The sequence below is a fragment of the Rhinoderma darwinii genome, chromosome 5, assembly GCF_050947455.1.
Source record: "Rhinoderma darwinii isolate aRhiDar2 chromosome 5, aRhiDar2.hap1, whole genome shotgun sequence".
Taxonomy (NCBI): domain Eukaryota; kingdom Metazoa; phylum Chordata; class Amphibia; order Anura; family Rhinodermatidae; genus Rhinoderma; species Rhinoderma darwinii.
The window spans coordinates 189,093,547-189,107,028 of record NC_134691.1 but is presented as its reverse complement, the minus strand read 5'-3'; the positions used below and the strand labels follow the sequence as shown (position 1 = coordinate 189,107,028).

Below are 13,482 nucleotides of genomic sequence, written 5' to 3'. Positions count from 1 at the left end.
CTATTCATTTCATCCCTATATGTACAAGATTATTGGTGACATCTTGACTAATTCTAAAAATATAGTTGTAATATAAACGGTGACTATACAATATATTGTATAGCGCAAAAGGAACCCATTCTACAGCACTCACAAGCCTCACTCAAATGCTTTATTCCAAATGAGGGGTCATAGGAGGAGAATAAAAACCAGCCTACGACTATTTCACATGGGTCCTAGTGTCCTACTCCCTCCCCTTATACACAAACTATACAACTTTAATCATACAATGTACAAAAATGAAAGACCATACAAATGGGCCAGTTCAGTTTTTTTTTTTCCACGTTTTTTTTTTTTTACTCGGAAAACGTGCCAGAAAACGGCCGAAAATGCCTCCCATTCATTTCAATGGGAGGCGGAGGCTGTTTTTTCCCACAAGCGGAAAAACCGGCTCGCAGGAATAAGAAGGGACATGCCCTATTTTCGGGCGTTTAAGCCTCTGACCTCCGAAAATCGGCGTGCAGGCAGAGCAAAATCTGCCTCAAAATTCCAAACGGAATCTGGCTGCACAAAACTCTGTGTGAACCCTGCCTTATTCATCAAAGGTAGATTTCACACAGTATGTCAATTAAATTACGCACTCTTAGACTCTATTTACATTACATTTTGGCCATAGATTGAGTGTACGTCAACAAAGTTCCCAATGTACATACTAAACCTGTCAATAGGGCTCAGTTGTCCTTTTGGCCTCTGTACGGCCGCCATACGTCAGTATACCGGGGGGGGGGGGGATATGGAATAGTGTAGTAGACTATGCTATTTCATCTTGCAGGGTCCAGTAAAAAAAAATTGTATACATTAAATGTGTATACCCTTTTTAACATGGTAACCTATGCACGACTAATCCCACTGTAAGGTGTCAGTCAAACAGATACGTCATGAGTTTTTCAATACTTTTTCATGATCTCTTAAACGGATGCTATTATAGCCTATGAGTGACTGATGCGTTAAAAAAGATGCCTAGCAGTGGCATCCAAAAATTAAATCGGCATCGAGACAAAAAAAAGTGCATGCTTTAAGGGGCTTGATCCAACGTCCTTTCCAACAACAAAAAATAGACTGAGGCAGCACTCTAGTCTCTCTTCTTTGTTTAGCAGTGGCATGCTTCACCCATAGACTATAATGGTATCCATTTTAACGTTGGACTCTCCTGGTCCCTTTTTTGTGATGTATGCGTTAATCGGATACCATTACAGCCAATGGATGACTGATGCCGCTGTTAGGCATTAGCCAAAATCCACTTTTATCGTATACATCGGGAGCATAAAGTCTTGAAATTTTGTGACCCTTTTAGTCGCCATCTGGAGCATAACCTCCTGGTCGTCAGGTTGCCCCTGGGTCCTGACGCTGCCTGAAATTACAACTTGTATGTCATTGGCCTGGAGAAAGCATTCATGTCATGTTGTTCTGAGTATATCATTTTCTGTGAAAAGAGCGCTTCCTTTTAATAGAATATTTTATTTCATTTGTAATGTGTAAGTTGTTTGTTTTTTTTTCTTTTTTGAGGGGGTCCTGTTCTAGGTTGGGGATATTTTATTCTTGATCAGTTATCTCAAGGTTTCATTAGAATTATAAGAGAACCCATTACATAAAATTAGACTGGTCGCTTGTCCTTTCTACACGACCTATCATTTGCAGAAATTCTGTCTCTAAACGCAGATCTCATGTATTACAACTCTGAGATTATTTCAGTTCATTTTATTTGTGTAAACTTTTATTGCTGTTTATTCCAAATGATTAAATCTTAAACTTTTTTTCTTTCTTTTTTTTCTTTGGTCCTACAGATCTGCAAATTCGCCTGTAGTTCCTTACAAAATTTTAGAATACATTTGCAAACTGCACATTGCCAGGCAAGTGAAAAAACTCAGGTACCAATTTTCTATAGCTTAATTGAAATATGTTTTCACCGATAAAATGTTTACACTATTTTCTACCCCTCCTGTTTTTGTGTACTTATTGTGTGTTGTAATCAAACTAAGAATATTACTATTAATGTTTAGCTTTAATTCTATATCTTTAAAGATCTTGGGCAAGTGTGTCCTTTTGGCCTCCAATGGGCGGTATACGCCAGGGATACGTTTTTGTTTTTTTTTCTAGATAGAATCGCGGATTTAACTGCACCATTCTATCCAGAAGCATCCTGCAAAAAAATCGTATTCCGTGCAATTTAATTTTTTTTTTTTATTTTTTTTTTATACATGAGCCTATGGATGACTTGTGCATATGTCACAAGCATCTATTTAATGTAAAAGTCATGAGCTTTTCAATAGCTTTTTATGACTTTTTTCTTTATCCGCCTGTTCACTTCCGTGTTCGCTTTCTGTTAATGGGTCTAAGCTTTCCGCCGGAGGAACCCATCAACGGAAAGGCAAACGGAAACCACAGCTTTCCGTTCGTATTACCATAGATTTCAATGGTAATGCTTCCGTTGGTTTCAGTTTGTCTTCCGTAAGGATGGGAAAGCTCCGATGGAACCCATCAACGGAAAGCGAATGCTGATGTGAACACATCCTTAAATGGATCCCATAATAGTCCATGGGTGATGGATGCAGCTGTTCGGCATCTGTCACAGCCTGCGTTTAACGTATGTCAATCTGAGACTATAAACGCAGTGTGAAAGGGGCCTAAGCTGGAGAATTGTTACATGTTTTTTGCAGATAAAAAACATTATTGCTTGTGGCATGATTTGTGTGATTACTGAAGACAGAATCAGAATGTGGCTTCCAGCCTACTTTCCCAAGTTGCATTTAGATCGGAGTCTGAAGGGATAATAGCAGACTGACACATTAGTGTGTCAAATATAATTTGGCTAATCTAAGGCCTCATTCACACGGCAGGGTTTCCCGGCCGGGTGCCGGCCGTTCATAAATCGGCCGGCACCCGGCTGCATTAGGAATAATAGACCCCTAATGGGGCTATTCACACAACCGATTTTTTTGACGGCCGGGAAAACCGGCCGTCAAAAAATAGGACATGCTCTATCTTCGCCCGGCTCCCATAGAAGTCTATGGGGCCGGGTAATACACGGCCATCACCGGGATGTGTCCCGAGTGATGGCCGGGTTTTCCGGAGCTTGCGCTCTATCTCCTCCTCCTCCTCACAGCGCAGAGTGCATGTGAGGAGGAGGAGTTGATGCCATTCTGACGAATGGCATCGCTGTACACTGTGTGGCAGGGCCGGGGTGTACAGCAGGTGGAAGGGAGCGCTGCGCTGGCTCCCTTCCCCTGCTTGTTTTAAAAGCACCCTGGCCCGGCGACACCTTCGATGGCGCCGCTAGCAGCTGCTGCTGCTGCGGCTGCTACTACTGTAGCGACGCCACTATAGCAGAGCGGGGAGGTATCTCCCCGCTCTATGTGCTAGCCGCACTTTAGCTCCTTGAAGGAGCGGAATCCCCGTGTTTTCGGGGATTCCGCTCCTGGACAGAGCGCTTGATGTCTCTGTCCATAACTGGGCAGTGACATCAGGGGAAACTCCTGAAGCGGAATCCCCGAACACATGGGGATTCCCCTTCAGGAGTTGCCGCTGATGTCACTGTCCGGATCTGCCCGGCACAGATGCAAAACTTAATGCAACCCGGGGGGCAAAATGGCCGATTTTACCGGCCGACACTCGGGCTCGGGAACGACCCGGTCGTGTGAATCCCGCCTAAAGACATGGTAACTTGTTTACGTTACAGGTTGGGGTTTTTTTCTTCGTTTCGACAACCAACTTTTGCTGCAGTGTTCCGTACACGGTAAGTTCACCAGTGTGTCCCAGCAGCTGTTATTGCTGCTGGAAGTGACCAAGAAGGCCTGTGGCTCTGCTGCAGGGAAAATGAAGTAAGCTATGGCTTCTGTTGATATTGGTGGAACCTCCGTGTAATTGATACACGTCGAGTCTGCCATAGTGATACCATATCACTTTGGCTAATTGAATTTTTCTTGGAAACTCCATTTTAGGATTCCCATTCAAGCCTTTTCTTTACACGTCAAGTTGCAATGTTCTCATTTGCCAAATATAAACTGTTGCAGTGGGTTCAGCTTTCTTGTGATGAACTGTCTCATTGTATGTGAATAAGCTGACTACCACTTCCTACCCATCCCTTCGTATGTTCGTACAAGATCTCCTGACTCTTTATGGCTTCTACATAAAGCATTGATCAATATAGAAGAAATTGTTTACTCTCTTTTGTGCAATCTTTATAGGAAAAGTAAGTCTGTGTTCGGAATGTCATTGTTACTGAGGAGCATTGGAGAACTAAAACTGGATGGTAGATCCTATAATGGGATGAGAAAGTTTCACAGGATCAGTAGACCTACTGGAAGCCGTGAGAAGATTTTTCTTCCTGAGCAACTTACCCTTATGAGCAGTCAAATATTTGTGTGAAAGACTAGATGTCACCTTTTTCCTCTTCCTCTTCTTCTGGAGCAGTGCCATCAAGCGATGAAATACATCCACGGATGGGTAGCCATGGGTTTTGGAGACCTTGCCTAAAAGAGCAATGGATTCCATCAAATTGTTCCTGGAAATCTGGAGGTGTCACCTTGTAAACGATGGATGCGTCATCACATGACAGCTGGAATGATCAACATTGGGGGGGGAAATTTACAAAGACTGGCTTTTCATATGCCATTCTTAAACCAAAGCATGCTGGTGTGTAATGCGTGAATTTATTAAGAGGCGGACGGACGCCTCTTGGTAAATTCAGCGCTGGCTTAGCTGGTCGAGCGCCAGAAATTCAAATCTACATTGACCCCATTTTATGGCATAAGTGATTGGAGATATGATGGTCTGCCCCCTCCCGCTAAACCAGGTCAACATTCCTAACCACTTTTGAGAAGTGGTGAAAGGAGTGAAAACGTTTAACGTTGCAAAAGTGGCAAAGCCCATTGATTCCCCTTGAATTTCTTTTTAGATTTGAAGTCACTTAGTGCAAAGGAAAAGGGGAGTAGTTGTCCATAGCAACCAAACAGATCCCATCTGTCCTTGGAAAATGAAAGCTTCAATCTGGTTACTATGGGCAACTTCTCCACTTTTACTTTGCATTACTTTTGATAAACCTCCCCAAATGAATTTTTTTTTTTTTCTGGTATAGCACGTGTCTACTGTATTTGAGTAATACATACTTGCACAGTGAATATAGTGGTGAGGAACACTTCCACGTTTCCTTATTTCCCATGCATCTAGATGTATCTCCATGTTAGAGAGCATTGCAGGGGTTATGCCACTTCCCATGTTATCAATAAATGCACACCTCCCTTTGAAGGAGTTTTAGGTTGATAAAGCTTAGAAAGTTATGCAGTGACCTAACCATTTTTAAGATAGGTTTGCTGACCATGGAGACTGCAAACCTGTACGAACCTAGATACAATAATATCTAGACTGGGCAATACTGTGTGTGCTGAATACATCAGCAGCAGCTACAAAAATAATGGATTGCTATAATGTATCAGTATGTAGTCCAAGTTGTTTAGGGGTGCTATTACATGTGCAACCGAGCCGCAGTACTGCTAAATCCTGTGCTGCACCGAAACTTGCCGTGGCTTTAAAGAGGCTCTGTCACCACATTATAAGTGCCCTATCTCCTACATAATCTGATCGGCGCTGTAATGTAGATAAAGGCAGTGTTTTTTATTTTAAAAAATGATAATTTTTGAGCAAGTTATGAGCAATTTATGATTTATGCGAATTCGTTTCTTAATGCCCAACTGGGAGTTTTTTAACTTTTGACCAAGTGGGCGTTGTAAAGAGAAGTGTATGACTCTGACCAATCAGCGTTATACACTTCTCTCCATTCATGTCCATTTGTATTCCGCACAGCGTGATCTTGCGAGATCACGCTGTGTTGTCACATACACCCACATTAACTCTACTGAAGTGTCTTGAGAGTGAATAGACATTGCCTCCAGCCAGGACGCGATTTCTATTCACACTCCCGACACTTCGGTAAAGTTTTTGTGGGACTTACTAACACAGCACAGCAAGATCACGCAGTGCTGTGATTAAGTCCCACACAAACTTTACCGAAGTGTCGGGAGTGTGAATAGACATCGCGTCCTGGCTGGAGGCAATGTCTTCACTCTCAAGACACTTCAGTAAATATAATGTGGGTGTATGTGACAACACAGCGTGATCTCGCGAGATCATGCTGTGCTGAGTACAAATGGACATGAATGGAGAGAAGTGTATGACATGGATTGGTCAGCGTCATACACTTCTCTTTACAACAGCCACTTAAAAAACGCCCATTTGGGCAGTAAGAAACTAATTCCATAAATCTAAAATTGCTCGTAACTTGCTCAAAAATGAGTTTTTCAAAATAAAAAATACTTCTCTCCTACATAATCTGATCTGCGCTGTAATGTAGATAAGGCACTTAAAGAGGCTTTGTCACCACATTATAAGTGGAAAGTACAGATGCATCACGGCACTTAGAGGTAATCCTCTTCACATGTAAGAGCACCCATAGGCCTTATTCACACGAACGTGTATTACGTCCGTGATACGCGCGTGAAAATCCCGTGCGTCGCACGGACCGGTTAGTGAATGGGGCCGTTTAGACAGTCCGTGATTTTTACGCATCGTATATCTGCGGCGTATAACTCACGACATGTCCTATACTTGGCCGTTTTTCGCGCATCACGCACCCATTGAAGTCAATGGGTGCGTGAAAATTGCGCACGGCACACGGAAGCACTTGCGTGTGACGCGCGTGATTCGCGCAACAGTAGATAAATAAATCATGGAAAAAATAAAAGCACTTCCTTCATTTCTTTTTCTGAACTTCAAAACCACGTGTCACGTAGCCACGCAGCACATATTGATGACACGCGCAACTGCAACACGCAAAAAAACACTGCATTTTTTTGTGCGCGCAAAACTCACACATGTACAGGTTTGCAGCCTCTGAATGTAAACAAGTGTTCTGATTCACGGACGGCAAATTAATATCTCGAGTGGCAAAGCACTTAAACGTTAAAGGGAATCTGTCAGCAGTTTTGACCCCTCAAACAGCGCTATATAGAGGAGGGGGAGGGCAGTGTAGCGATACCTGTGTCTGTCATGCAAGTTGCATGACAAGGAAATAAATGTTTAATGCCCTCGTTGTTGCGATCACAAGTTCCACAGAGGCGGCCTCACCCTGTTCAAGTGCTCCAGTCTCCCCCCACTGAAAGTTTACCAGCCTCTCCCCTGTGCTCTGATTGATGGCTCTAGCTGTCTTCTGATTGGACACTAGAGTAGGCAATCAGAGAGGAGGGGCTGGGGAGCCATCAGTGAGGAGGGCACGGAGCACTTGAACATAAGGAGGCCACCTCCGGAGCCTGCGCCGCTGTCGGCATTAAACATTAATTGTCATGCAGCTTGCATTAGTGACACAACCGGTATTGTTACACTGCCCCTCCCACCCTGTAAGTAACGCTGTAAGTAACGCTGTCAGTAACGCTGCCCACAGCCTGACAAATTTACAAATATTTATAAAGATTACCGGATGTTTCAGTGTTTCCTTCTAATTACTATGGGATTTACAGTTAATGTATTTGACCCTTGGTAGGCATTTCAAATAAGTAAATCCATGTATACACGAAAACTGGAAATATGGAAAAGATTGAGCTGTTGTAATTTCTGGCTGCATGAACCGTCCACAAAGGATCAATTGATGTAATCATATAATGCTACTATATACACTACTGTATGTAGACAAAAGTTTTGGGAGACTCCTCTTAATCATTAAATTCAGGTGTTTTTCATTCAGTCCCATTGAACTCACGGTCTAGGATGCCAACGTTGCAACAAGTCAGTTCATGAAACCTCTTCCCTCCTAGATTATTCCAAAATCCACTTTGAATGGTATTATTACAAAGTGGAAGTATTTAGGAACCACAGCAACTCCGACACAAAGTAGCAGACCACACAAAGTTACAAAGTGGTCTCAGAGTGTGAGGCGCATAGTGCATAAAAGTCGCCAACACTCTGCTGACTCAATAACTGCAGCGTTCCTAACCTCCTCTGGAATTGATATCCGCACAAAAGTTGTGCACCGAGAGCTTCATGGCATGGATTTCCATGACCGAGCAGTTGCATGAAGCTTTACATCACCAAGCCCAATGCGAAGCTTCGGATGAAGTGGTGTAAAGCACGTCGCCACTGGACTCTGAAGCAGTGGAAACGTGTTCTGTGGAGGGATGAATCACACTTCTGTATGTGGCAGTCTGATGGACGAGTCTGGATTTGGCGAATGCCAGGTGAACGTTACCTGCCTTACTACATTGTGCCAACAGTAAAGTTTGGTGGAGGAGGGATATTGGGGTTGTTTTTCGGGTGTTTGGTACTAAGAGGCCTAGGCAGTGATGGAAAATCTTAAAGTTTCTGCATACCAATACATTTTGGATGATTGTATGCTACTAACTTTGTGGGAACAGTTTGGGGGAAGACCTTTTTTGTTTCAGCATGACACTGCCCCAGTGCACAAAGCAAGGTCCATTAAGGCATGGTTGGGTGAGTTTGGTGTGGAATAACTTGACCGGCCTGCACAGAGCCATGACCTCAATTCCATTCAACACCTTTGGCATGAACTAGATTGGAGATTGTGAACCAGGCCCTCTTGTCTAACATCTATGACTGACCTCAAAAATGCTATTCTGGATGAAAAGGCAAAATTTCCCACAGACACTCCAAATTCTTGCAGAAAGCCTGCCCAGGGGCGTGGAAACTGTTTTTTAGCTGCAAAAAGGGGACCAACTACATACTAATGCCAAAGGATTTAGAATGGGATGTCATAAAAGCTCCTGTATGCGTCCCAATACTTTTGTCCATATAGTGTATCTGGATATGCTAGGTATCTCTCTTGGCACGTTATATAGTTGGAGATTTATATCCTCGCACTAGATAGGAAAATTTGACGGCACAATCGTAGTAACTTGATATGTCAAACGCTACACTGCCAAAACATGGACATTAACATGTTTTCATTCATCTAATGGACAAACATGAGGGGAATGCCTGTAAACATTGAAGTGATTTAATGCGCCTTGGATTCATTTCCACTAAGGGGTTGGATTGGTAAAGAGCTTTTACATTTAACCTCATCTGTTTGTGACTTGCATGATATGCTCTACAATGCTGAGCTCAGATTCCTTTTATGACTGAAGCCAACAGAAGCGGAATATCTTTTGTCCATGTGTACTGTTGATAGTGAAGATGCATAAAGCAAGACTTTTTTCATATTTACATTTACAGTACCATGTTAACAGATATTGACCACCTTCTTCTATATGCCCTTTTATAGCATATAGACTTCATAAAGGAACCCCCCCCCCCCCCCCCCCCCCCCCGCTCGGCAATGTGCACTCCGCATGAATGGTTGGCAGATAATGCTGCATTTCCCCTGTATGGCTAGACGCAGCTTGCCCTGACAATAGCAGTTGATGGCCGGAGATTTCTTAAGCTGGACCCGATGCGACCATCTGATTGCTGGGCAATCTTTATTTAAAAAAGGCGGCGTCTTCATGTGACAACCCCTTTTACAGGACAATCCTTCTAATTGCTGTTGAGCTTGATTTCTTCTTGTTCCTAGATGGAATTTTAATTCTAAATATATTTGTTGTGAAGCACATGATATAGTATAAACCCTTTAAAACCCTAGACTTCTATGATTTGAGCTCAATGCTTTTCTTAAGCTTTGTTGTAAGAAGCTAGCTTCATAAAGGTGGAGCAGGAATTTGAATGTCTTTCATGCAATCATGCTTTACTCATTGCAATATTTTAAAGAGAAGCTCCAGGCACATGTTTGTAAAAGCAAATAGCCAGTATATAGCACCACGAGTCTTCCTCTAAGTACTTCTGCAAAGTTTCATCTTAAAGTCTGGTTTGGGGTCTTGTTCTCAGCCCTCTGATGTAACGATTGATGGCTAATCAGACAGCGAAGTGCCGCTGTATGTAGTTTTAGCCCCTGACCACCAATATGTTTAATAAGGAACTGTTCTGCAATTAGTCCTGTGTTTACCAGTTAGGGGTGTTCTCATCTCGGACATTTATGGCATATCCACATGATATGCCATAAATGTCTGCTACATATGGGTCCCACCTCTTGAATCCGCGCTTATCTCTAGAGCAGGGCCCCCTGACCTCCGTCCTACCTTGACCCACTGTTGCTGCTTTCCAGCCACTGAGTTACAAGGTGGCCACGAGTGTGGAAACAGCTGAGCTACGCTGTTTCCGTAACTCCCATTCACTTCCATAGGAGTTACGAAAACAGCGTAGCTCAGCTGTTTCCATACTCGTGGCCACCTCGTAACTCAGTGGCTGGAGAGCAGCAACAGCGGGACAATGTAGGTCAGGGGGCATTGTTCTAGAGATAGGTGGGACTCGAATGTAGTGGACACTTATGGCATATACTGTGGATATGCCATAAATATCAGAAATGAGAATTCCCCATGCACCAATAATGTGTTAGCTTTTTATAGCTGCACAGATTGTAACCTGTGACGAAGTGTCTTCAAACAGGCTCCTTAAGCTAGAACATCTAATATAACTATGCAGAAGCATATCTGTAGTAAAACATTGGTGCTCAGAGGGTTAACCGAAGATATCTCAGCCTAGCAGTTTGTGTGATGACACTGTCACAAGCTGCTTATTGGTCTAACTAGCTTCCCCTAGGCAACTTTCAGGAGATTTTATTCCTGTCCACACGTAACGGAATTGCTGTATATTTTCAGTCCGGAATTGCGGTTGGAAAATACACAGCAGAATACAGAAGCAGCAAAGGGGTTGAGATGTCACATCTCATCCACACGTTGTGGAAAATGTCCGACCAGAAATTGACCTGCAGTGCGGATTTTTCATACCGCAGCACGTCAATTCCTGCCGCGGAAAGTGCAGGAAATGGTGCCGTTTTTCCACTGAGGAATGTTTAATAGTTTATCCGGAATTGCTACAGAAACTCTCTGCAGCAATTCCGTTACGTATGGACAAGCCCTTCGGGTATGCTTACATGAGTAGTTGTTTTGTTTTTTTTAGTTTTTGCCAGCAACACGGTATTCGTGGCAAAAGCGTGTCCGTTTTAACAAGATGGTGCACTGATTGGGGCAAAATCCACCACAAAAAACAACTCCTGTAAACATACCCTTTTACTACGGAATAGTTACAATGGGCTGCATTTTATGAATACAGCAAAAAAATATATTACAAACTTTATTATTGTTGCCAAAGCTGGCAGATTAGCTGAATTTGTATAAAGGCGGAGCTTCTCTTTAAATAGTGCTTTATTTTTCCGTATGTTCTTTTATTTCTCAACTGAAAGGAAAATGTTGTTCAGATTTTACTGTCGATAATGAGACAGTCTTCATAAGACATCCCCTTTTTATAATAATTGGTCTTTGAAATGTAGTTATTTTATTAAGTAGTTTTTTTAAATGGTTTACCATTGTTCTGTAAAAATAAATCCTAGCCTTTCATACATCGGTGAATGAAAATATAGTTGACGTGAAAGATGTGATATTTTATTAATGGTGGTAGTAGTAGTTTTTTTTATTTTATCCTGCCAAGGCAATGCAAAATAGTTTTCCGCGTATATCACTGTAGCTGTTAACCATTGTATGGCTTCCTCTTTCTGTACAACCTACAGCAATGACTTCATTGGGGTACAGCGTCTTTGTTTTGTTTTTTTTCTCTGATCTAGATTACAGCAGATGATTCCTTCCCACGTTCTGGAATAAGGGTCTCATAAAGGCTTTTAACTTTTTCTATTCTCTTGGTGGAAAAAGTTGCCCATTACTCACAATTTTCCCAAGTAATTGTGAAGCTTATTTTCTTCATAAGGTTAATTGTTTTTTTTTTCCTTTTTGTTTTGGGACTGATTTGCTTCTTCACTTTAAAGAATATGAGCGCAATAATAAATGCAGGTAAGTGTATTTTTATTCTCCCGTAGGTTCTTACATCTATGCATTTGCCAAGGAGACGGTGAGCTTCTGTGCAATGCTGTTGCCTACTTTACTTTCACAAAAGCACTTTTTATTGACAAATTGTGCCATTATATGTTTGACACTAACTGGTGTGTCAAGCTAAATAGATTTTATATATATATATATATATGTGTATATATATATAAAATTTATTTCCTTCACATCATTTTAGGTTTATGTAAATACAGTGACTTATTTTACCCTCACTTTCCATTAAAAAAAAAGGAACTTATGTCACAGTATTTCTTTTATTGCCAATTATTCACAAGGTTAGTCTGTTCGATTTTCAACTGGAAAACGACTAAGGGGATGGGGGCTTAACCATCCTTTTGTCCAACTGCAGAGGGGGGGGCTTATGCTCCAGCCAATTGTCTTACATCAAGACACAGGACAGTAAGGAGGAGGAGGGGAAAATGGCTAAGCTCATAGGACACACAGAAGATTTCTTAATATAGTTCTCAGTTTTTTAGGGTATGTATACCATTGGAAGGAGTTTTCTTGTTTTTTGTTTTTTTTAAATAAAATCTGTGTTTGATTTATATACAACTTTCAAATTGACTTTTATTAAATTATTTTACTATACAGGATACAGCTTTTATGTATTCTGTAAACATAGAAGCCGTATCGTTGTCTCTCAGCCAATTCTGTTAGTTCTGCAGAGCTGACGGCTCGGCTGAAAGCGCGTCCTGCGTTTTTGACTCACCGGATCCAGCTAATATTGATTACATCTCAGTTCATAACTTAGATGTGATCGATATTAGCTGCAACCTGTGTGTCCGATACATGCAGGACCCCGCTTTCAGCTGGGACGCCAGCTTAGTTGAACTGATGGATTTGGCTGAGAGAGAGTGAACGGACAGGATACATAGAAGCTGTATCGTAAAATGTAAAAAAAAAAAAAAATACGTTTAATTTGAAAGTTCCATTAAAAACACATTTGATTAAAAAAGAAATAATAATACATTTCTTCAAATGGTCAACATATCCTTTTAAATGTAATATGAGATAAATGAAGGAAGTGCTAGGATATAGTTTATTTTTCTGTGTATGTTCTATGTTTAATCCTTTTAAAGAAACGAGCAAAGGGACGGAAAAAGACCCCAAATATGCAGGTTAGACACATTTTTTTGCAACAGTAAAATATTTTAACATGGCATAAAATAAGGATTTAAATATAGAGGGTAGAGGATGAAATGATGGTTTCTAATCGAAAAACACTCGCACTTGTTTTAAAGGGAATCTGTCAGCAGTTATGACCCCTCAAAACTGTTGACCGTGCTATATGGAGAACGGGGGGAGCATTAAAACTTTAGGTTTCTTGGTCATGCAACTTGCACATACTAACCAGGAAGTGTGCCAGCGCATGGAATGCCGATTTACATTTACAGCAAGGATACAATGATTAAAAGCAGTGAGAAAAGGATGATCACGTAACTGCTGTATACGGAGGTAAAGGATTCTCAATAAGGGAGGGGGGGTGGTTCTGGGGCTTCTGTTGGCTTCC

General features: G+C 41.7%; 1 protein-coding gene across 1 annotated transcript in view; it reads left to right on the top strand.

Annotated features, from left to right (window-relative positions):
* Window positions 1-13,482, top strand: part of LOC142652534 (uncharacterized) — a 143,743-nt gene that overhangs the window by 52,619 nt on the left and 77,642 nt on the right. Inside the window, exons 5-6 of the mRNA XM_075828179.1 lie at window positions 1,824-1,907; window positions 11,894-11,918. Coding sequence (XP_075684294.1) covers window positions 1,824-1,907; window positions 11,894-11,918 — 109 coding nt within the window. The remainder of the gene's footprint in view (window positions 1-1,823; window positions 1,908-11,893; window positions 11,919-13,482) is intronic.